The sequence below is a fragment of the Pogoniulus pusillus genome, chromosome 33, assembly GCF_015220805.1.
Source record: "Pogoniulus pusillus isolate bPogPus1 chromosome 33, bPogPus1.pri, whole genome shotgun sequence".
NCBI classification, from domain to species: domain Eukaryota; kingdom Metazoa; phylum Chordata; class Aves; order Piciformes; family Lybiidae; genus Pogoniulus; species Pogoniulus pusillus.
Window position 1 is genome coordinate 2,579,497 of NC_087296.1, and position 24,742 is coordinate 2,604,238.

Below are 24,742 nucleotides of genomic sequence, written 5' to 3' on the forward strand. Positions count from 1 at the left end.
GTAAAACCCATGCAGGTTTTTGTTTTATTGTACTCAGGAGTAAAATGAATCCATCTGGAAGCCACTGATGTGCACTGTGGTGAGGCTGGACACGGAGAGGTGGTTTCAGCTCTCAGATTCCTCCCAAAAGTCATCTTCTGCCTCTTGCACTGGAGCTGTGTGCAAGCTCTGACACAGCTGAGGGCACATCTGCTCAAGGCAGGTGCTGGAGCTCAAGCTTATCAGCAGATGGTGCTTCAAAGACATCATCTTCAACACTTTCTTCTATTGGCTTCATTCTGGCCGATGTTCTCAGGTAGGGAGAGGTCCGACCTGGGCCTGCCACAGTCACAAAGAAACCTCCAATTAATTTCACAAGACAGACCTGCTCCATGTCCCTACTTGTGACCAAGAGTGCACAACCTGATGGCCCTGCCCTGGCTTGATAGGTGAAGCTTTGCTATCTGGCCAGAGGAAATTGTAGCTGTGGCACAGCCATGCTCTGTAGACCTGCAAGGCTCAGTCCCTGCAGCTAGCCACAGGCACAGCATTCTCCCCAAACCCTGCCCATCCGAGGCTGTGCCCCTGGTCATTTCCTCACCCTTACACTCACCAATTCTTTCACCCACACATGATGTACCCCAAAGGTAGAGGTTTTTCACAGCCAAGGCAAGTGGACCTCAGGGTACTGGGTAAACCTCTGTTGGCTACCTGCTCACTGCCTGAAGAGCAGGATGGAAAACACAACAGCTCTACAACTAACCCCAAGGACAGCAAGATTCAGAGGTAACTTTTGGCTGCCAGGGACTTCACTGCTCTGAGACAGGCTCAGAAAAGCAAGGCCTCAAAACCTGCCAGAGCAGAGCACACGCAATGGCCACTGCCACTAAGACACCACATGAAGTTTTGGTGCAAGCTACCTGCCTGTGGTAGTTAAATAATCAGCCTGAGGGTTAAACCAGAGAGCTCCTCTGCCATCAGCCAAGCAGGTTTATTTCCCACTGTTCATTCTGAAATTGCTTCTGCACTTTTCCTCCCCCCTCTCTCCTCAAGTTCAATCACCACAGGGGCACAAGGCTGTGGCCAGAAGGATGAGGGAAATCTCTGCAGTAGCATTTCAGAAGCAGCGGAGTTGTTGTCTGACAGATCCCCTGGAAGAAAGCTAAACCTCCAGGTTTTCATGTTAAAAATGCCAACATTTATCAGGCAACACTTAGTGCTGAGTTACTCTTAGTGCTTGAACCCCACTTCATTAGCTACACAGTAAACAGCTCCACTGAGGAAGCCTATTTGTGAGGAAGGACTCCTTTGTGCTGAGCAAGTTACACACAGGGAGCAAAACACTAACTAGAGGCAAGAGCAGCAGGTTACCAGCTCACTGCATTTTAAAGTCACATCCACACAAAACTACTCAGAATTAGCTTTTTAGAGCTTGGTTAAAAGACAAATTAGTATTTCAACAGTCAAAAGCTACCCTGGCAAAGGCTTATTTGCACACATATTAAATACTGGAATTGTTAAGAAGATTTTTGTTAGGACTCTATTACTGCTTTTAGACTGGTAGTAAGAAGCCTGTGAGGCTGTTCAACAGGACCCAGCATAAGGTCTAACAGTGTGAGGTTGTTGGGGTCAAAGACAGTGGTCTGCTGATGCCTTCCTTGATCCAGTGTGGGACAGATGTTCAAGAGGCTGAGTCAAATCTTGAACCCAGGCTTTCCACACACTGCTCTGTTGCCATTTCTCAAGGGCCTAAGCTCCAACAGGTGTTAAAATGGCATTTACCACAACACCAAACCCTCTTTGCAACCACAAGCTGGGTGAAACACAGGGAGCACTCTCCAAGAGCTAAGACAAGTAAATGCCAGCTCTAGAGCCCACCACGCGAGGACATGGATCTGTAGGAAAAGGTCCAGATGATCAGAGGGCTGGAGCACCTCTCCTGCAAGGACAAGCTGAGGGAGTTTGGTCTGTTCAGCCTAGAGAAGAGAAGGCTCCAAGGAAACCTTAGAGCAGCCTTCCAGTAGCCAAAGGGGACCTACAGGAGAGCTGGACAGGGACTGTTTAGAAGGGCCTGTGGTGGCAGGACAAGGAGCAATGGTTTGAAACTAGAGCAAGGTAGAGTTAGATGGGACATTAGGAAGAAGTTCTTTACTGTAAGGGTGGTGAGGCACTGCAAAGGGTTTCTCAGAGAAGCTGTGGATGCCTCATCCCTGCCAGTGTTTAAGACCTGGCTGGATAAGGCTTTGAGCAACTTGCTCTAGTGGAAGGTGTCCCTGCCTATGGCAGGGTGGGTTGGAACTAGATGATCTTCTAAGGTCCCTCCCAACTCAAGCCATTCCATTAAGACCAAACCTCTCCACACCCCTGCTTAGCTTGCAAGTTTGCAAACACAGGATGCTGCAGCCCAGCAAATGGGAGCAACCTAAGCCAAGCAGCATGGAAAAAGAGACTAAAACCAGGTAATCATCAACTCCATTTCCCATCAAATGGCGCTGGGATGGCCCACAGAAGGCAAACACAAGCGTCAGGAGACAAACCACCCCCCACTCTTGGTACCTTTCAGAGGATGCTTGCTGAGTTAATGTGATGTTATCAACAGAAAACATCATGCTGCAAACGACTCACTCCGTAAGCATTATAGAACTCTTGCTGGTTATTTCCTTGACACAAAAGCAAAGAGTTAGTTGTGTTTCACAGGTAATCAAGTTCAAAACACAGTTTTGTTAGTCATTGTAGCCTGGCACCTGCTAATTAGTACCTTTCACCTGTTCACCACTGAATGCTTCGAGATCAAGCTTTGCGTTCTCAGTTTCTTGAGAGGAATGAGGCAAAGCTGCTTGTTGGCAGAGCAGATAACAGCATAAACTTTGCAAGTTTGAGTCATACAGGAGTAAAAATGCCCAATTTTTCAAGAACACGGAAATAAAGAGTAAAAAAACTCTTTGCATTGCAGCAGTGAAGCCTCCTATTTACCATGGGCTACTTTGGTCCACACACCAAGTCGTTATCCATCACATAGCTATAAGAAGACACCATTCCTGCAGGGCTCCTACACAGAGAAGCTTCTCTTGGTCATTTATTTTGACCTAAACCCAAACACATTTAAAAGGTTGTCCTTTCCACGTGCTCCTCACTAAGTATTCTGAGGGCCTGAGGGTTTTGTTTGTCATTAAATCATTTATAATTGCAGAAGAAGGATTGAGAGGAGCAGCACTGAGGCAGTGAATCCTCAGTATGTTCCCCAGACTGGATTTTAAACAGACCAAAACACCCCAAGAAAATGGTGCCTGCTGCACTGAGAGCACCCAGGAGAAGGTTTCTGAAGACATCAAGGTTCAAAAAGAAACAAAAACCAAACAACAAACCAACAGCAGTGAGACATTGGAACAGGTTGCCCAGGGAGGTTGTGGATGCCTCTCCCAAGAGGTGTTCAAAGCCAGGTTGGATGAGGCCCTGAGCAACCTGGGCTAGTGGAAGGTGTCCCAGGTTGGAACTGGAGGAGCTTTATGGCCTCTTCCAACCCAAGCCATTCTATGAACGTGTGGCAAGGTAAACAGCAGTATTCTGTTCGGTTTTCCCTGTGACCTGAGAGACAAAACCCAACATGTCCACAATCCACATGGAACACAAAGATTTCAGCAGAGCTCACCTTGGTATCAAACCCACCCCTGGCAATGACAGAACCCAGGAGTAACTAATAAGCTGGGCAGAAATAAAGAGTGAAGCATCACATTTGAGTGAGATAAAGAACCCTCCACCAAGAGCTTTTAACAGCCCTTTGCAGGAGTCATTTCACACCAGTCCAAGTGCAAAGGAGAAATGCTGGCAGCATTTCACAGGCTGCATGGGTGACACCTCCACCTCCCCAGAACTAAGGGCACTTACTGGCCTTGGGTGGCTACTGCCACATCTGCTGCTGCCAGTGGGATGGTGACACTATCAGCCACACCAACCACTGTTGAACTGACCAGTGGCAGGAGATAAAAGGTATTTAAGCCTCTTTTGGTAAAAGCAGACCCCACACACCAGAAAAATGCAGTACAGAAAGCAAAGAGAAGTACAACAGAGAAGTGTATTTGTGAAGATGGTGCTGAGCATGGCCACGTCGCAGGGACTGATGTCCTCAGCTGAACAAGTCCTGCACTTAGATCACCTTCTCCCCAGGCTGAAGCACTGCTGTGCTCTGCTGCTAAGTCTGAAAGACAATTCTAATGCTAGCTGATGGCACAAGCACAGTTTCACAGTTTCCTTCAGGGCTCTCCACACCAAGGAGAGGCTTCAGCTTCATGGAGCTTTGCTGTGGGACAGGTGGAAAGCCAGTCGAGAGCACACAGGTAAAGACCAGAGAACAGACCAAGGCAGGAGACTTCGTGGCAGGTATCTGCTACAGGCTGCCTGATCAGAAGAGCAAGGAGCTGGAAGGCTTCTTTATCCAACTGGCTGAAGCCCCACGAGGGCAGGCACTGGCGCTGGTGGGGAGCTCTACCCACCCCACGTCTGGTGGGAAGGCAACAGGGCTGGGAGCAGGCAGTCCGGGAGGGTTCTGGAGAGTGCAGCAGGCAGTTTCTTCACACAAGTGATGGATGAGCCAGCTAGGGAAGGTGCTCTGCTGGACCTGTCACTGGTGAACAAGGAAGAACTCATCAGGGAGCTGAAGGCTGATGGAAAAGTTGGCTGCAGCATCCAGGAGCTGATGGAGTTCAAGATACTGAGAAGTGTGCAAGACAAAAGAGAGTTACAGCCCTAGAGCTGAGGGCAGGGAGCTGTGGCTACTCATGGGACACAGCCTGCAGGGGCAAGGGGACTCGAGGACATGATGCTTCATCTTCAAGGACAAGGTTCCTCAAAGCACAGAGAGTCCATTCCAGTGTACAGAAGGTTGAGCAAGCGTGGTAGAAGGCTGGCATGGATGAACAGACAAGTCCTGAGAGAGCTCAACCACACAGACATGTGAAGTGAAAGCAGGGATGAGATGTTTGGTAGGGATACAGACAGAGGCATGCAGTGATGGAATCAGCAAAGCCAAGGCTCAGCTGGTCTTGGCTCAAGTGAAGGACAACGAGAAAGGCTTCCACAGATACATCAACAACAAAAGGAAGGAACTGAGGGGCTCGGTGGGGCACAGGACCTAAGGACATGGAAAAGCTGAGATTCCCAGTGGCTTTTTTGCTTCAGATGTTACTGGTAGGATTTGTCCTGAGGCCTCCCAAGTCTCCAAGTCCAATGATGAGACAGAGAGTGCTACTGGGCTTACAGGAATGCTGGGCTGAGGCAGGGACCACTTGAGCCAACAGGGCAAACACAGGACTGGGAATCACACAGGCTGCACCCAAGGGTGCTGAGGGTTGGCTGAAGCAATTTACCATCTTGGAAAGGTCATGGCAGAGGAAGAAGGGCAGAGAGAAAAGGCAGTGTTGTGGCCATTTTCAAGGTCAAGGAGGAGCACCCAAGGAACCACTGGCCCAGCAGCCTAAGCTCAGCCTCCAAGATTATGGACTCTGTCCTCCTGGCAGCCATGCCCAAGCATACGAAGGACAGGAAGGTGACTGGGAACAGCCAGCACGGATGTGCCATGGGCAGATGGTGCCTGAGTAGTCTGAGCACCTCCTGTGCTGGAATGCTGGGCTCTGTGGATGTTGATTGCCCGGACTGCACAGTGGCACTCCATAACCTACCCTTCTAGCCACGAGGGTGGGAGATGGACTGGAGACAGACTGCAGCTTGGGTGAAAAGTTGGCTGGAATGTCGAGTTCTCAGGGTGGTGAAGAGCAGAACAAAACCCAGCTGGCAGTTGCTTAACAGCAGTGTCCCTCCAGGGCCAGCACCAAGGACTACAATGGACAACACATGATTGACCTGGAGGGTGGGATGGAGTCCACTCCTGCCACCATCACACTACAGCTAAGCTGGGAAGGAAACTGTTGACAAGCCAGGGGCTAGGGTGGCTCATTTGACTGCTTGATAGGGCCCTCAGAGGCTGGAGGAGCAACAGAAAGCACACAAAATTCCAAAAATAAAATCACCACCAACACCACCAAAAATAACTAAAATAACAATGCCAGTATCAGGAGCAGTGTGGGCAGCAGGATAAGGGAGGTTCTTCTGCCCCTGGACTCAGCACTGCTCAGGCCACACCTTGAGTGCTGTGTCCAGTTCTGGGCTCCTCCATTCAAGAGAGATGTTGCAATACTGAACGTGTCCACAGGAGGGCGACAAAGCTGTGAGGGGCCTGGAGCAGAGCCCTGTGAGGAGAGGCTGAGGGAGCTGGGGGTGTGCAGCCTGCAGCAGAGGAGGCTCAGGGCAGAGCTCATTGCTGGCTACAACTGCCTGCAGGGAGGCTGTAGCCAGGTGGGGTTGGGCTCTGCTGCCAGGCAAGCAGCAACAGAAGAAGGGGACACAGCCTCAGGTTGTGCCAGGGGAGGTCTAGGCTGGATGTGAGGAGGAAGTTGTTGGCAGAGAGAGTGATTGGCATTGGAATGGGCTGCCCAGGGAGGTGGTGGAGTGGCTGTGCCTGGAGGTGTTCAAGCAAAGACTCTGCCATGGTCTGGTTAATTGGCAGGGCTGGGTGCTAGGTTGGACTGGCTGAGCTTGGAGGTCTCTTCCAACCTGCTTGATTCTATGATTCTATGTCCCTGCCCGTGGAGGGGGATTTGAAGTAGATCTTTAAAGGTCCCTTCCAACTCAAGGCAGTCTGTGATTCTAGCAGGGTGTAAGACCAGCAAGGCTTTTGTGCTTCAGTTTGGCTGGGCATGAAGGTTGTACCAAGCTAAGGAATGAAAACAGAGACACCCTCTAACTCTGAAGGAGTTCCTGGATGAGAACTGTGAGGCTCACAACAGAGAACAGATAAATTAAATGGGAAAGCACAGGTACTTCAAAGCACTTTCTTCTCAGCAGAGAGTTTAACCACAGCAGTCAACTGGCAGTGATTTTTCTTCCTAGAGTTGATGTCTAATTACTAAATTGTATTGCCCAAATCAACATAAATAAGCCTGCAGGATCCTTTTAAACACCATTATACTGACAGCTTATGTTGAATAAGAAACCTGAGCATCTCTGGGGTTCTTTTGTTGTTCAAAAGCTGCTTTCCAAGCTCAGGCTGCTGCTGAAGTTTAGATTCAGGAGAATTCAAAACAAACAGCAGCAAAAGCCTAGAAAGAATTGTTTGGGAGGTTTCTGTATTGGAATAAATTCCAAGAGCAGAAGCAAAAAGGTCAGATGTGGCTTCTTGATCTGTTCTCTGCTACTGCTGTCATACAAAGCACAGGAGAGCCTAATAGGACATCTGGAGATTTTCCAGGTGGCATCAAAACCTTGGTTGTGCACCAGACCTCTCCAGAGCCTGCCAAAACAAACCACTTCGGGAGACAGTGCAGAGCACTGAGCTGCTGAGGGGAGATGTTTTGTTTGGGCTTTTGATTTCTACAGGCACCAGCCTAAGGAGACGTTGCTGTGGCAGGGGCTGTGCATTCAGTTTCATCCCACTGGAAACATTCCATACCATGCCTACATATCCACAGCATGCCAGAATTGGTGGTGGGACCTGCTGGGGTTTTTTGCCAGTCTCTACATGAGGCAGCCCCAGTTGTATACAAAGCCTTACACATGCTCTGGTTTCCATACAGTTCAGTCCCTCCACTTAGCTAAGGACCAGCAGCATCCCAAACCTACACCCTGCTCCCACTGGAGAGGGTTGCATACAAAGCCTTACACATCCTCTGGTTTCTCTACAGTTCGGTCCCTCCACTTAGCTAAGGTCCAGCAGCATCCCAACACCTACACCCTGCTCCCACTGGAGACACCAGGAGCTCTGCAACCAAACTAGCAGGGTTTGAATCCTTTCTGTTGGCACTATTTGGAGCACTCACGAAGAGAAGAAGCAGAGGAAGTCCCACGGAGGAACATCTGCAGGCCATCCTCACTGTCACTGGTGCTGGCCATGCTGTTCCTCATCTGCATCACCGAGAGCTGCGAGCAAAGGCTGGGCTGCCGGTCAGTCTTTTTTGAAGCCTGAGAAAAGAAACCCAGGATTTTAATCAAGGTATCAAGCAAATGAATGAGAAAAAGCATGGTTCCTCTGTGGGAGATGCTCTGGTCTCAGCTATTTGTGGCTAGAGCAGAAGTTCCTATGCAGTGTTGAGGAGAGGCTGAGGGAGCTGGGGGTGTGCAGCCTGCAGCAGAGGAGGCTCAGGGCAGAGCTCATTGCTGTCTGCAGCTACCTGCAGGGAGGCTGTAGCCAGGTGGGGTTGGGCTCTTCTGCCAGGAAACCAGCAACAGAACAAGGGGACACAGTCTCAAGTTGTGCAAGGGCAGATCTAAGCTGGATGTTAGGAGGAAGTTGTTGTCAGAGAGAGTGATTGGCATTGGAATGGGCTGCCCAGGGAGATGGTGGAGTGGCCATGGCTGGAGGTGTTCAAGCAAAGACTCTGCCATGGTCTGGTTGATTGGCCAGGGCTGGGTGCTAGTTTGGTCTGGATGAGCTTGGAGCTCTCTTCCAACTTGCCTGATTCTATGGTTCTATGACTGAAATGAGAACAGATGTCAGTAATCTACTGGGACACTGAAAAGAAAGGAAAAATCAGATTAAATCTTCCATTTCAGTTGTTCTGTGCTGAACTTTTCATGTCATTTCCAACAGAAAGGGTGGCTTTTGGTCTTTTAGGTATGATGCTCTGCAATTAATTATACCTCTGTATTTATTGTGCTTTGTGATGTATTGAGCCTTGTCCTCCTTGCTAAACATGACAGCAGGCTGGGTAGAGAGCTCAGCAATTTATGGCCTTACAGGAGCTTGGGCACTGTCCTGGTTATTCATTTCCTCATGTTAGAAGAGAGTAAAACATCCTTCCTTCTTGGCATCTGAGCATTTGGCCCTTGATTTAACTGAAGGCAGACAAAATGTATCACATGAACATTATCCCCTCTCTGTCAGATGGTCTTGGGAGCTTCCACTTGCTTTGAGCAGTGTTTCTGAGACTGTCAGATGTACTTAGGAGTTTCCATTGCTTTGTGCAGTCTTCCTGAGACTGTCAAACAGTCTCAGAAGCTTCCATTTGCTTTGAGTCCTTCCTGAGAAGTCTTTGCACTCTAATGTTAATGTGCAACCATACCTTGTACCTTAAGCATTCCTGCAAGCCAGAAAGCTGTTCCAGTGTATGTGAGTGCAGCAATCAATGACAAAAGCATAATGGATACCTCCACTGAACCTTCCCAGGCAGGAGAAGCATCTTTTTAGCCCTCAGCCATCACGTCTACTGCCTAGCTAGAAATAGCTCTGCTTGTCAGTCAGCTCTGAATCTCATTTACTCATCTTTCTTGCACATGACTGTACTAACTTTAAACCAAACTTGCTCCTGACAACAACCTTACACTGAGCCATAGTTTGGCACTGGAAGGCAATGAGTCTGAATTCAGCTGCTGAGAGCAGTGTGCTAGACAAAAAAAAAGAAGAGAAAAAAAAAAGGTGTTTTAAGACAATTTAAAGTTCACAGGATCACAGGAGCACAGGCTCACAGGGTGTTAGGGGTTGGAAGGGACCCAAGGAGATCATCGAGTCCAACCCCCCTGCCAGAGCAGGACAATCCTATCTAACAGATCACAGAGGAACACATCCAGACAGGCCTTGAAAGGCTCCAGAGAAGGAGACTCTAAAACCTCTCTGGGCAGCCTGTGCCAGTGCTCTGGGACCCTTCCAGGAAAGAAGTTCCTCCTTGTGTGAGCTGAAACCTCTTTTGCTGCAACTTACACCCATTGCTCCTTGACCTATGCCAGGGAGCAGTGAGCAGAGCCTGTCATCCCCTCAGATACTTATAAACATTTATCCAATCCCCTCTCAGTCTTCTCTTCTCCAGACTAAGCAGCCCCAGGGCCCTCAGCCCCTCCTCATCAGCCATGCCCTCCAGTCCCTTAACCATCCTCATAGCCCTCTGCTAGACCCTCTCCAGCAGATCCCTGTCCCTCTTCAACTGGGGAGCCCAAAACTGAACACAGTTTTCAAGTAACAAAGCATCTATGTGGAGGAGGAAAGCTGCCAAGTTAAATCTCTTGTTGCTTACCTTGTCATTTAAGGTTGGGTCGTTCAATGAGTAGAGTTTATTGGTAATGTCTTTGCCAATCAGGTACTTAAAGATCTCGTAGAGGAATGGCTCAGATTCCAAGAAATAGGTCAGCCTTTCCCTGGACCAGCACAGGAACTTGCAGTTATCATCTGCAATGATGGTGACCTGAGAAAAGACATCATAGAATGGAAACACAGAATGGAACCACAGAATGTCAGGGGCTGGAAGGGACCTCAAAAGCTCCTTTGGTCCAGCCCCTCTGCCAGAGCAGGCACAACCATAGAATGGTTTAGGATGGAAGTGACCTCAAAGCTCAGCCAGTTCCAACTCCCTGCCATAGGCAGGGACACCTCCCACTAGAACCTCAAGGCCTCATCCAACCTGATCCTGAACACCTCCAGGGAGGTTGTGGAGCACAGAAGCACCCAATGTGGCAGATTCCCCATCCCTGGAGGTGTTTAAGAGGAGGCTGGATGAGGCACTTAGTGCCATGGGCTAGGTAATAGGTTGGGCTCAGTGATCCTTTCCAACCTGGTTAATTCTGCAGTGGACATGGTTTAACACCAGATTTGCTGGAATCATGGACTCAAGCAGGTTGGAAGAGACCTCCAAGCTCAGCCAGTCCAACCTAGCACCCAGCCCTTTCCCTGCCAACCAGACCATGGCACTAAGTGCCCCAGCCAGGCTTGGCTTCAACACCTCCAGGGATGGCAACTGCACCACCTCCCTGGGCAGCCCATTCCAATGCCAATCACTCTCTCTGACAACAACTTCCTCCTAACATCCAGCCTAGACCTCCTCTGGCATGGTTGGGCTCAATGATCTGAAAGGTTTTTTCCAGCTGCGGTGGTTCTCTGCTTCTACAACTCAGCTCTCGACAGCCGGAGAGGAGCCTGCAGGCTCAGCCGCCCTGTGCCAGCAGAGGGCAACGACACAGCAGAGCCTGCGCCGCTCGGCGGTGCCCAGCGGTGGCTCTGCGGGGCAAAGGTGGGCACCTCCCGAGGGACGGGCTGCTCGCTGCTAGCGCAGGCTGCTCGCACACCCTGAAGAGCAGCACTATGCAAAGCCTGCGGAGTAAGGGGAGCTTGGCACACCCGGGCGGATCCGAGCTGCAGCCGGCAATGAAGGCGCTGCCCGAGCAAGCACTTGGCAGCGCTGCCAGCAGATGGGGGCCGTAAGGTTCAAGCCTCCTGCGGCGGCAGGGCTGATCGGGTCTGTGCGGCAGCCACAGCCCAGCTCGGCAGGGGAGGATGCCACTCCACGCCAGATCGCAGCCGTTTAAGGCAGACAAAAGATTGAGGACGGAGCCTTTTCCCTTCAAAAGGACCAATCTGTATCCAGTGGCTTAGGAGAGAAAGAGGCTGTGCCAGGAGGGCAGAGTGCATCTGGGCAATTCCTTTGGCGTTAAGCCTAGTGTTTGACTGGAAGATATGACATCAGACCCTGCTTTTAGAGTCTGTGTTGCTCTCTTCCCCTCCCTTTCTGCCAGGGTATCACTCAGTCAGCCACAGCCTGGCCATTATCACACAGGGAACTTCAAGTAAGAGATAACAAAATCACTATTTCAGTTCTCTAACAGTGCTTCCCCCCAGGGGCTATAGGATAGTATGAGAGGGGATGGACTGAAGCTTGAAGAGGGCAGATTTAGACTGGAGATTAGGAAGAAATTCTTGACAGTGAGGGTGGGTAGACACAGGTTGCTCAGGGAGGTTGTGGATGCCCCCTCTCTGGAGGTGTTCAAGGCCTCATCCAACCTGGCCTTGAGCAACCTGGGCTAGTGGAAGGCATCCCTGCCCCTGGCAGTGGGATTGGAACTGGATCTTTAAGGTTCTTTCCAACCCATCCCATGAATTATTTTAGCATGTTCACTTAATTTAAGAATCTATGAATATCCTTTAATGCAGCAGTATAATGCCACTGCTAGACAGACTGCTCTGCTAACTCCATCATGACATCGTTTAAAACGTTTCACAGCATTTCAGAGTTACTCTGGGGATGATCCTTCATGGATCACCAGGGCTAGAAAGATGGAAGGAAAAGCCAAAAATAAAATCACCACCAACACCACCAAAAATAACTAAAATAACAATGCCAGTATCAGGAGCAGTGTGGGCAGCAGGACAAGGGAGGTTCTTCTGCCCCTGGACTCAGCACTGCTCAGGCCACACCTTGAGTGCTGTGTCCAGTTCTGGGCTCCTCAATTCAAGAGAGATGTTGCAGTACTGAACGTGTCCACAGGAGGGCGCCAAAGCTGTGAGGGGCCTGGAGCACAGCCCTGAGAGGAGAGGCTGAGGGAGCTGGGGGTGTGCAGCCTGCAGCAGAGGAGGCTCAGGGCAGAGCTCATTGCTGTCTGCAACTGCCTGCAGGGAGGCTGTAGCCAGGTGGGGTTGGGCTCTGCTGCCAGGCAAGCAGCAACAGAAGAAGGGGACACAGTCACAGGTTGTGCCAGGGGAGGTCTAGGCTGGATGTGAGGAGGAAGTTGTTGTCAGAGAGAGTGATTGGCATTGGAATGGGCTGCCCAGGGAGGTGGTGGAGTCTCTGTGGCTGGAGGTGTTGAAGCCAATCCTGGCTGGGGCACTTAGTGCCATGGTCTGGTTGATTGTGTAGGGCTGGGTGCTAGGTTGGGCTGGCTGAGCTTGGAGGTCTCTTCCAACCTGGATGATTCTATGGGTTCTAAGTGGATTCTATGATTCTAAGTCAAGCAGTTCAGCACTGATGGAATCCATCCTCATCAGCTTACATCCCAGGGAGATTTAACCCCAAACTCATACCTGGAATTTCTCTCCCCGGTTCATCTGTGTGGAGCGGAATTCAGGAGAATCTATAAAGGCACAGGGGTAGATATTGTGCAGGAAATGCCCTCGATAAGACACCTTCATTCTGGAAAGAAAAAATGCATGAAAGGACATTTTAAAAGGCATGGAAGCCGATGCATTCAGTCTGGGTTTGGATAGGGGCATAGGCAGTGCTAAAGCAGGAGGGAGCAAGCAAAACATCTGCTGGAATTTCAGCCCCAGAGCTGCCCTCTTTTCCACCTGCACCTCCACTGACTCCAAGCAGAACAGGCTGCCAGGCAAACTGGGTTGCTAAACATGGGGTGTGTGTCCTCAAAACAAGATGAAAGAGGTCTGCAGGGTCATGGTCTACAGCCAGAGAAGAATCAGACTTCCTTTAGGGAAGTAGCTTTGCAGCAACCAGCAGCTAATGGCTTCAGGAAAACAATGGAGCCTGCCTTTACTGCTCCTATCAACAGGACCTGGTTAAAACACTGGCCAGAGGCTAGCAAGAGCTTCAAGCCTGGCCACAGACATTTATTTTCTCATTCTCACCTGGGTCACATCAGTCCCTTGGCACCAGAGATGCCCCTTCCTGCCTGCAACTCCAATGAGCTTGTCATGAGGTCTGCTGGAGGGGCAGTCCCTCCTCCACCCCCCCACCTAATGCACAGTATTTTTAACCTTACAGCCTGAGAATGCACTGAGAAGATGACTTAGGTATCTAAGACTCAAACAAACCTTGTTCTGGAAGACTCTGCCTTTGGTACAACATAAATACAGCTCCCATTAAAACCCATGCAGCTGCACACACACCTGGGGACATTGTATGCTCCCAGCAGGAAGCATCACAGCCATTTGAAAGCAGTGCCACAAACACTCTAGGGCTACAGGTTACTCAGCCACAGACCAGAACTCTCTACAAACAGGAACATTTCAAAGCTAAACAAAACCTCCAACAACTCTCTGATCTATTCAGCCATCACATCAAACATGAGACTGGACCCAGGCTTTATAGAACCTACTTCCCCTTCAGGAGGATGCTTAGCCTATCATCAACTGAGGTTTTATCTTCTGCAGCATAGGCTTGACCTGGCTTTAAAGTCTGAATGTTGCAGAATTGTCCAGTTAGTCTCTGGAAGAGCTCTGGAGGCACATGGAGAGGTTCAAACATTCTCTTGTAGAGGCTGCTCAGTTCCTTCTCTATCTTGATCTAGAATGCCAAGACAAAAGACATCAACAAACACAGGCATTAGTTAGAGAAGGGTGAGCCTGCACATAGGCTTTAGTTGCTACATGTGAGTGACATCATATATCAGTCAGGGCTGGAAGGGACCACAAGGATCAGGCAGTTCCAGCCCCCTTGCTGTGGGCAGGGACAGCTCACACTAGATCAGGCTGTCCACAGCCTCATCCAGGCTGACCTTAAACATCTGCAGGAAGGAGGCTTGACCACCTCCCTGGGCAACCCATCCCAGGCTCTCACCACCCTCATGCTGAAGAACTTCTTCCTAATATCCAGTCTGACTCTACCCATTTCTAGCTTTTTTTCCTATCACTCCCTGATATCCAAAAAAGTCCCTCCCCAGATTTCCTGTAGCCCCCCTTAAGACACTGAAAGGCCACAATAAGGTCGCCTTTGACTTCCATGAGGTTTCAGCAAGAAAAGGAGTGGTAAAGTGTGACATCTTTTCCACAGACACTGCCTAGGACAAGGTGACCCAAACCTTATCTGAAGTCAGCCAGTGGCACACTGTGGCTGTGGAATGCTGTTCCACCCCAGGAGCACATTTCATCAGACACAAGGTGTCTTCTGAGACTTCTGCTGGTGTAACAGTGAGGAGGACTTGGGCCAGAAGTACAGAGGGGAAAAGAAAAGATAAAAAAATAAACCAAAAAGAGGTTGCTGGCATCTTTCACTCCCCATGCACACCTCCTTCTGGGCATCTCTCAAGCTCTTCTGGGAGCCCTTTCCATCCCCGAGCTTCTTGGCTTACTTGCAGTAGAGCAACAAGTAAGTCCTGAAAAACAAACCCATCCTATGAAAACCAGATGTGATGGAGGACAAAAAAAAACCACCCCAAAACATTGCCAGATGAACATCCCACATCTAGGAACCCACCCAAACTCAGGCAGCAGCAAAGAGGGAAAGGATGCTGGCTGAAACCCAGCAGCCTGGAAATCTTTCCTGAATGAAGGCAGCAGGGAACGAGACAGTGTCCTGAATTCCCTGTGACAGCAGAGGCAGCCTGAACAAAGGCTGCATATTTGGTGGGAGGGAAACAAAGGAGAACAAGAGGCACCAGATAATGAAAAGATAAAATATGCATAGGACAGAGAATAAGGAAAAGCATCCAAGAAAAAGGAAAAAAGGAGGAAGGAAAGGAGAAAGTCAACCCTTCAACAAATCAGGAAGTTCCAAGTTGGTGCCACTTTCTACATCTGTTTGTGTTGCAACATTAAGAACAGGGGAGAAGAGAGAGGGCTGGAGAGCCTCTCCTGTAAATTCAGGCTGGAAGAACCAGGGCTGTTCAGCCTGGAGAAGAGAAGGCTCCAGGGACACCCCGGAGCTGCATTTCAGTAGCTGAAGGAAGCCTACAGGAAGGTTGGGGAGGGACTGTTTAGAAGGGCTTGTGGTGATAGGATGAGGGAGAATGGTTTGAAAGTGGAGCAGGGGAGATTAAGGCTGGACATCAGGAGGAAGATCTGCACAAAGAGTGGTGAGACACTGCAACAGGGATGTGGTCGAGGCACCCTCCTTGGAGACATTCAAGATCAGACTGGATGTGGCTCTGGTTGGATGTGCTCTGTTTGGAGGTGTCCCTGCTTGCCTGCGAGGGGGTTGGACAAGATGACCTTAGAGGGTCCCTTCCAACCAGAGGCACTTCGTGACTCTGGATGCTGCAGGCAGACTTTAGGTGGTCCCCCTCAGGCAGACCTTAGGTGGTCCCTCTCACACCAGACTGTTCACTCTTCACCAGCACAGCTGACTGCTCCTGCAGTCATCCCCGTGGGTCATGTTCCAAGTGAGCCATATGGGTAGGTGTAATGTTTTGTTCAGCAGTGGTTGAAATATCCTGGGATGCTGCCAGAGCTTCGACTCAGAGCTCTGTAGAGACACTGATTAGACTCTTTCAGCTTCCACTCAGACTAAAAAAGCCAAATCTCTAAAGCTCCAAGGAGTCAAAGGCACAGAAATACTCTTCTGGTCAGAAAAGAAACTTGCTGCTCCATTTAATAAAATAAATAATTAACAACTGCACAGATCAATTATTCATTTTGTAATATCACCAACTTCTCATTATTCTTCCATTCCTTTCTTTCCTTAAAAACATCATTTGTGCAGATGACTAAATAAAATTGATTTTGAGATGGGCAATGCAATAGCTGCAGGCAGAAAAAAAACCTCATTCAAAATGAGTTCCTGAGAGCTTTGTTTTAGCTTTTTGGTTTTAAACCTGCTGTGATTTTACATGGTGCAGCAGACAGCAGGGTCATGGCCAACTAGCAGAAATACAGTGCAGCTTCACCATGCTGTCATTCATTGAATGTGCTAAAAGAATTCATGGAATCATTTAGATTGGAAGGGAACTTCAAGATCATCCAGTTCCAGCCCCCCTGCCATGGGCAGGGACACTTTCCACCAGCCCAGGTTGCTCAAAGCCTCAGCCAGCCTGGCCTGGAACACCTCCAAGGAGTGAGCATCCACAACCTCCCTGGGCAACCTGTGTCAGTGTTTCACCACCCTCACTGTTAAGAATTTCTTCTCAATCTCCAGCCTAAGTCTGCCCTACTCAAGCTTCAATCCATTCCAAGGTGACCTTCTTGTGGCCTTCCAGATTCTGAAGGGGCCTCCAAAAAAGCTGGGGAGGGACTTTTTAGGCTGTCAGGGAGTGACAGGACTGGGGGGCATGGAGCAAAGCTGAAGGTGGGGAGAGTGAGGCTGGAGGTGAGGAGGAAGTTGTTGAGCATGAGAGTGGTGAGAGGCTGGAATGGGTTGCCCAGGGAGGTGGTTGAGACCCCATCCCTGGAGGTGTTTCAGGCCAGGCTGGCTGAGGCTGTGTGCAACCTGCTCTAGCGTAGGGTGTCCCTGGGCACAGCAGGGGGGTTGGAACTGCCTGCTCCTTGTGGTCCCTTCCAACCCTGCCTGATTCTATGATTCTAAAGCTTTAATTTTTGTTGCACCTTCCTAGGCTGCCAGAGCAGTGCAGCTGCCATACTTACTGGCCTTCTTTTGTACACCAGGTAGATGAAATGCAAGAGGTTGACCACCAAAAACACAGAGTTCCAGATCATGATGTCCAAGGCACAGCGGTAGAGCGTAGCCCAAATGATGAACAATGCACACCCTGTGACAGTGGAGAGAAGGCAGTGAAATCCCACTGAGCTGTAAACACACCCATACCGAGGCAGCAGGAACCTGCCCACCCCCAAAGCCAGCACACCCTCCAAGCTTTGCTGCAGTCAGGCTCTGTGGAGCCATGCCTGCACTGGTAGGAGAGCTGCAACACTACAAACACGCACCAAGAGCAGGCTGGCAGCTGCATGGGGTCCTGTGGCATGGGACTGCAATCCTGGCATGGCAAGAATTCACATCAGGACTGGGGAAGAGCAGAAAGGTATAGCCCAGAATGGGACTCAATGATCTGGGAGATTTTTTCCAATCCAAACAACTTTTCTCACCCTGGAGAAGAGGAGGCTCAGGACAGACCTCATTGCTTTCTACAACTACTTGAAGGGATGTTGTGGCCAGGTGGGGTTGGGCTCTTCTGCCAGGCACCCAGAGACATAGCCTCAAGCTTTGCCAGGGCAGGTTCAGACTGGGTGTTAGGAAGAAGTTCTTGACAGAGAGAGTGATTGGCATTGGAATGGGCTGCCCAGGAAGGTGGTGGAGTCCCCATCCCTGAAGGTATTTAAGAGGAGGCTGGATGAGGCACTTGGTGCCATGGGTTAGTTAATGAGAAGGGTTAGGTGATAGGTTGGACTGGATGATCTCAGAGGTCTTTTCCAACCTGGCTAATTCTGTGATGAGGATTCTATGGGAGGTGGTATCCAGGCAAAAGGGATTCTTTAGTATGAGGGTGGTGGAACACATTCCACAGGTTGCAGAGGAGGTGGTGGAGGCCCCATCCCTGGAGACCTCCAAGATCAGGCTTGTCAGGGCTCTGAGCAACCTGACCTAGACGTTGGACTTGGTGATAGAGGTTGGACTTGGTGATCCTGATGCAAGCTGGATGCTTCTGTGATTGTGTAGAGGAGAATGTGCTGCTGACTGCAGGAGTGTTGGGCAAGATGATCTTTAGATGCCCCTTTCCAACCCAGTGCATTCTCTGACTCTACGATCAAGCTTCTCAAGGCAAACCTTACTTCTTGCAGTCACAGCAGGCAATGTGCTTAACTGGAATCTAAAATGAAGATCTTAAGGATCCAAAGACTTAACTATAGTTTGGAATTAAATGGGCTATGAGCAGTCAGGCCTGCCTGAAGTAAATGGGGTGCACTTATTTTCTGGTTGACATCTACACAGGCTTGAAAATGTAAGTTGTACTTCTGGGATGTTTTGAGAGCCTAGAGACAAATCACCTTTCTAGAAGAAGTCTGTTAGGGTCAGAACAGACCTCCTCTTACACCAAAACCACCTTCAGAGTACAACAACTGTGAGTACGTGCTAGAATTTCACTGGAAGCTGAAGGGACCAGGAGGAAGCTCCAGAATGGTCCCAAACTGGCACCTGGGTTACGGGAGAGATTATTCCGCGAGTCTCTCCAGGGTGAGTCTCCTACCTATGGTCAGCAGCCCCCGCAGAAAAATCATGTGAAGGTTCAGGGTGGTTGGAATAACCAGGCCAGCTGCAAAGCAAATGTTTGCCACGTGGAACACAAGGTGATGGATCTCTTTCCAGTTTTCACAGGCGGTCTCGTTGAAAGGCACAAGTGTGGCATTTGAGTCCGGACTAAAACCAAGTGGAGGAACAGCCAGGGGGCTCTTTGCTGTGGTGTCCATCTTGGAGACTCCTGCAAGGAAAGAGAGAGAAGAATTAAAAACCACTGTGCTTTAAACTGAAAGAGATGAGGCACTCTGGTGGCTGGATGCCAGGTGCCCAGCAAAGGCTCTCTATGGCTTCCTTCCTCAGATGACAGGGCAGAGAAAAACCTACCAAGGAGCTCACGGACAGAGAGACATCACCCAGCAGTTGCCATCATAGGTTAAACAGACTCATAGCATGGTTTAGGTTGGAAGGGACCTCAGAGATCATCCAGTTCCAACCTCCTGCCATAGGCAGGGACATCTCCCACTAGAACAAGTCACTCAAGGCCTCTTCCAACCTGGCCTTGAACACCTCCAGGGAGGTCACTCAGCCTCTCCTCATCAGGGAGTGCTTCAGGCTCATCATCCTTGTAGCCCTCCCTTGGACCCTCTCCAGCAGATCCCTGAATCTCTTAAACTGAGGAGCCCAAAACTGAAGGCAGTACTCAAGATGAGGTCTCACCAGGGCAGAGTAGAGGCAGAGGAGAACCTCCCTTGATCTGCTGGGCACACTCTGCTTAATGCACCCCACAATCCCATAGCCCCTCTTGGCCAGCAGGGCACATTGCTGTGCCATGGATGCTCTCCCCCAGCACTCCCAGGTCCCTCTCCACAGGGCTGCTCTCCAGCAGACCACCTCCCAGCCTGTTCTGGTGCAGTTTATGATTCCTCCCCAGGTGCAGGACCAAATCAGAAGAGGAGATGCCTAGGTTGCTAAGGGTTAAGGTTGCCATTCTTTCAGAGTAGTCACTTGGTCTACCTGCTATGAGCAACCTTGACAGACCTTTGGTTATCTGTCACACTCCTGGAGAAAACAAAGGCAGTTAAAGCTGATTTCTAATTGAAAATCACAGAGGGCTGTGCTTGCTGTAATAAGCTTATTGCATTTTCCTTGCACAGCAATTAGGAGGGGCAAAAGAAGTATCTGTGAGCAAATCTTCTCAATACAAAGTAAAAAATAATCCTATTAAAATAACTACTACTGGAAGATCTCAAGACATTACCTTTAAAACTCTTTAAAGCTTCCCTAGCTGCTCTCTCTGGAGAGCTGCAGTCAGTCTTACAAGCACTCCAGAAGGTCTCCTCAACCCAGAGCAGTTCCCAGCTGGAGGAACATGACTGTTCTAGCCAGGCTGTGAAAAACACAGGAGAATCCTGCTTTTAGTGGAGCACAAAAGGTTCCTCACTGCCACAGCAGCAGAGATTGCTGGAGCTTGGCTTGAGTCCCCTTAATGAGACACATGCACCTGCCCCTGAGCAAACAGGCTCTGGGACATGGCATGTGGTGGGATTTGCATTCAGCTGTGCCCTGTAGAGACAGTGCAAGGCCCTGCTGTGTGTGCTTACTAACTCTCAAGCAATTCTTCTGCTCAGCAGACAATTCTGAGTCCCAGTTAACACAGTCAGCATTTCCTGCAGGCTGGAATACACTCAGCAGCTCTCTTGAGTGTTTCTTCGGCTGTGAAGGGATTTCAAGTTGCCTCGCCCAGTGTTATTATTCTGCCTGCAATCAACTTCTGTACAAGGCAGAAGCAAGCTGGGCAATTTCTGAAATTAATCTCTTAAATGCCTATTGATAGGAGGAATAAAGAAATCAGAAAGGAAACTTCAGCCCTCTAGCAGTTCCACTTCAACGCCCAGAGCCCGTCACCACTAAGGCATGCTGCAGAACGTGCAGAGGCATCTTGCAGGATCAGACACCAGCACAGGCACAGTGATATCCATATCTGGAGAGAACTAATTGTCAAGGAAAGAAATATTAATCTAGTTCTTACCAAAACACATAATTCACTTATTTCCTTCAGGCTCACTTTCCTCTTTTCATTCCTGCATTAGTTACACACAAAGGCTGGTGATAACAAGGGGGTCTTGGCATAGACAAATTCTACACTGAGTTGTTATCAATGACCACAGTGCTCAAATAAATCCACAGTCCAGGTATCACACAGGCACCAGACCTGCTCCTGCTTGCCTCCAGCTCTTTGGCCTGAGTTTAGTGACAGCCAGGAGAGCAGCTCCACTGTCCTGACAAAGGCACTCACACACGGAGCCTGCATCAAGCTGCAGGGCTGGTATTTTTGTGTGCTCAGCAGCAGAAGTTAACTGTGTTTGTGCTCATTTACACACCTCTCCTCATCCTGCTCCTGCTGGTTTCAACCAATATAAACCAATACTGGACAGCAGGGCCTCTAGAGCTTTGGCACAGTCAGCAGCTGAGTTCCCATCTATATCCAGTCTTTTGCTGCTCCATCATCCGCCAACGAAAGCATCATGTGGCCAGAGAGCAAGCAAAGACAACCAAACTCACATACAGATACAAACCCAACCATAAGCCCATCAGAATCACTGAATTCAAGAGTGAAGAGACCTTCAAGATCATCCACTCCAATCTTTGTCCCAGCACTGCAAGGTCAACACTAAACCATGTCCTTGAGTGCCAGGTCCGCATGCTGTTTAAATACCTCCAGGGATGGTGACTCCAGCACCACCCTGGGCAGACCATTCCAACGTTGGAGAACCCCTTCAGTGAAAAAACATCCCCAATATCCAGCCTAAACTCCCATCCTGCAGCTTGTAACCATTCCCTCTAGTCCTGCCACTTGCCACCAGGGAGGAGAGGCTGTCTCCTTCTTTGCTCCAACCTCCTTTCAAAGATCAAGATCAAAATGACTGCAAGAAGTAACTTTGTCTGCATCCAATTATAAACCCGCAAAGCTTTCCAGAGGATTTATTTCATGTTTCTTGTGAATAGCAAAAAAAGCTGTGCTGTGTTACTGGGAGAAGAGAGGCTACCTTACTTTATGACCAGGCTGTAAATCCTCCCCCATTTGAAGGCTGGAAACTCAATGAACCAAATCTCCTCAGGACCCAGCCAAACACACTGCTCCTCTCTTTAGCCACAAATATTGATGCCATAAGCCACCAACCATAAATAGTCATAATGGGAAGACCTTTCTCCAACAAGTGTTGACTGAGTCAATAACAGCTGGCAATAAAATGGCAAGAAACTGACAGCCTTTGGCAAGGAAGTGGCCACAACTGTAGCAACAGGACATTGAATGCTTTTGAGAGTCTAGGCCACCTACCTCGTTGCCCAAACTAGGAGCTAAGAAGTTAAATGTAGCCATGGCCACTTTTGACTAAGATATGTCTCCAAGGTGCCTTTAATATGAACTTCCTACTCAAGCAACAAATGCTGCAACGCTGCTAAAGTACTGGAAAACAGCAAGCAGAAAGCTGCAGAGCTTATCTGTCAGGATGGCATTTTAAAGCTGGCAGAGCAAGATCGATGCTGTCTGCAAAACAACACAAGGACAGGCTGCGACAGGGGCTCTAAAGGGGACCTGCCCATGAATATCAACGAGGGAGCCTGCTTGAGACCAACAAAAGAGACAGGCAGGCAGAGTTACAAGCTCAACCCTAGAAGGTTTGTCCACAGGTTAACATCAGGAACAGAAACATTCAAAATCATAACTCTAATTTTTGGATCAAGTTCTTTACTCCTACTGTCTACTGTTGTCAACTGATATTGTAGACTTACAGTACGTGACGAGCAACAGATGAATGATAATTCCCTACCCTCTGCTACCTCAGAGGGTCCCAAATTAGTTTTGCAAGCACAGAATGAGGCTTTTAAAACTTTGAATTAGGGTTAGGCATGCTAAGGATGAATACAGCAGAAGAGTTTATAGCCTTAAACCTAAATCATCAATAGATGAAGACATGTCTTGCTATCAGAAGTAAAAACTGCAACCAACATGGGCAAAGAACTTTGGAAAAGTCAGGGAAATATTGTCACCTGAAATTAAAGCTTTAAATACCTTACAGAATGTTACAGGTTGGAAGGGATCTCCTGAGGTCATTCAGCTCAACCTCCCTGCAAAGCTGGACTTAGGGCAGGTCACACAGAAACACATCCAGCTGCGTTTTGAATGCCTCCAGAGGAGACTCTGCAGCTTCTCTGGGCAGCCTGCTCCAGCACTCCACCACCCTCACAGTAAAAGATTTGTTTCCTCTCATGTTGAGATGGGATTTTTTTTAACATCCAGCAAATTTTCCTTCCTGTGGATTTAGATTAACCAAACTATGAGTTTGAAAAATCAACTGATTGAAAACTCAAGCCAATTTGTGGTTCAAATTGAGGGGTAGGGGGAAGGGAAGAAATACCAAGAAGAAATGACACTTGAACATTAAACCTGACAGAAATAAGCACAGTTAACAACAAAGCCTAATAAATCTGTTTCATGAATAGAGTTGAGGTCACAGATCATGATTTTAGGTTTGAGAATGGGAATTCTCAGGCTTCTGGTGAGTTGACCTGTCTTTAAGAGCTTTCTGTGCTCAAGACCTCTTTACACAAGAGGACACATGTCCAAAAGTCACTCCCAAAAGTATTTTGTCCTTCAATCTCCAGACACGGAGATGCCTTTAAAAAGAAAATGGGCAGGGGGGGAGGTGATGAGTACCTACATAACGCTGAGAAAAGAGAGACAGCAGGGAAGGGCTGACCTGCTGTGCTGCAAGAACCAACTTCTTTAAACCAAGCTGATGAGGGACAGTGCCGAGTGCCCTGCTCACATCATAGAAACATAGAATCAACCAGGCTGGAAGAGAGCTCCAAGCTCATCCAGCCCAACGAGCACCCAGCCCTGTCCAGCCAACCACACCATGGCACTAAGTGCCTCATCCAGGCTTGGCTTCAACACCTCCAGGCACGGCGACTCCACCACCTCCCTGGGCAGCCCATTCCAATGCCAATCACTCTCTCTGCCAACAACTTCCTCCTAACATCCAGCCTAGACCTCTCCTGGCACAACTTGAGGCTGTGTCCCCTTGTTCTGTTCATCATCCACTTCACTGGAATTATTCCCATCCCACGGCTTCGCTGCTCAACATTATCCAAGCAGCTTCCCAGCGCTCTGCATGGGGATGTTTACACAACTGTGCAGCCACTGCAGGTTTACAGTCCCTCATTTAGGTGGATGGGTTTTGGGAGCCAAAAGAACAAGCAAAATTTGGTGGGGGGGAGAGGGGAAATAAATCAAGCCGGGATTTTTGTTGTTGTTGTTTCAAATCACCTCAGCAGAACTTTAAGTACTTCTCCACGGCTTTGTAGCACAAAATATGCATGAAGAATTTAGGCAAATTCTGTGCTTCGGTGAGTTGAAGATGAGCTATCAACGCTAGCACCGAGGTAACTGGAGTTAAAAGATCTTTCACAATGAAGACGTGGTATAAGAAAAGATGCGTTTCAAGATGCTCTTTGGGCCAAGTTAATTTCCTTTCAATGCATCGCTAAGTCCCGGAATTTGTCAGTATCATTTCACTTCACTCTAAAGGGAGCAGAACCGCGAACAGAGCCATCCGTACCGTGAAAAATTCTTACCCATGCTGTGTGCAGCCCTGGGGTAGCTGCACTGTGGCAGTGGAAGTTTGTCAGCTGCCTTTGAGCTCACGCTGCTTCTGCTCGCAGCGCGCACAGATGCGCGGACAGCCCCTGCCGAGGGACACAACCGCAGCTGTCACCTCGCTGCCCTGCCCTGTGCCCGTGCCTCCCAACCCTCATTTCGGCCCACAGTGTGCAAACAGCAACCGCACGCCTTGTACAACACAGTAGCATTATTAATAGCTATACAGCAGCCTGTCTCCCCCCCCCCCCCCCCCCCCGAGATCCATTCCCAAGGATGTGCAATCCCGCTGGAAGGAAATCAGCGGAGCTTCTCTTCCCGGGGCTGTGCCCGGGGGGAGCAGGACACTGTGATCCTCCGATTGCCCGAAAGCAGAGACCAGGGCGGGGGACACGCTGCTCCCGGTCTCCGGTGGCCGGGCAGCTCCAATGCTGCACCCACTGTGCCGCCGGTAACGCGGGACCCCCCAGCTCCGAGGGCAGAAGAACCGACGACG

General features: G+C 49.4%; 1 protein-coding gene across 3 annotated transcripts; it reads right to left on the reverse strand.

The window, feature by feature from the left end:
• Window positions 1–10: 10 nt before the first annotated feature.
• BVES (blood vessel epicardial substance) lies at window positions 11–24,306 on the reverse strand. 3 transcript variants are annotated; one of them, XM_064170047.1, is made up of 10 exons: window positions 24,225–24,306; window positions 19,843–19,971; window positions 18,595–18,825; window positions 17,036–17,160; window positions 13,837–14,024; window positions 12,809–12,917; window positions 10,035–10,202; window positions 7,848–7,989; window positions 2,536–2,639; window positions 230–318 (listed from the first exon to the last, which is right to left on the reverse strand). In XM_064170047.1, the coding sequence occupies exons 1-9, from the start codon at window positions 24,226–24,228 to the stop codon at window positions 2,572–2,574; spliced, it is 1,164 nt and encodes a 387-aa protein (XP_064026117.1). In that variant the 5' UTR covers window positions 24,229–24,306; the 3' UTR covers window positions 230–318; window positions 2,536–2,571. The 3 variants fall into 3 exon arrangements, with proteins under 3 accessions (XP_064026116.1, XP_064026117.1, XP_064026118.1); XM_064170046.1 differs by lacking the exon at window positions 2,536–2,639 and having other exon boundaries at window positions 11–318; XM_064170048.1 differs by lacking the exons at window positions 230–318; window positions 2,536–2,639 and adding an exon at window positions 4,033–4,600.
• Between the last annotated feature and the right edge of the window lie 436 nt (window positions 24,307–24,742).

Excerpts from the sequence above, each read along its gene's own strand:
- BVES (XM_064170046.1), bottom strand. Across the intron at positions 18,826-19,842 it reads AGCTTTAAAGAGTTTTAAAG|GAGTCTCCAAGATGGACACC; the intron begins GTAATGTCTTGA and ends CTTTCCTTGCAG. Across the intron at positions 7,990-10,034 it reads ACCCAACCTTAAATGACAAG|GCTTCAAAAAAGACTGACCG; the intron begins GTAAGCAACAAG and ends TTCTTTTCTCAG.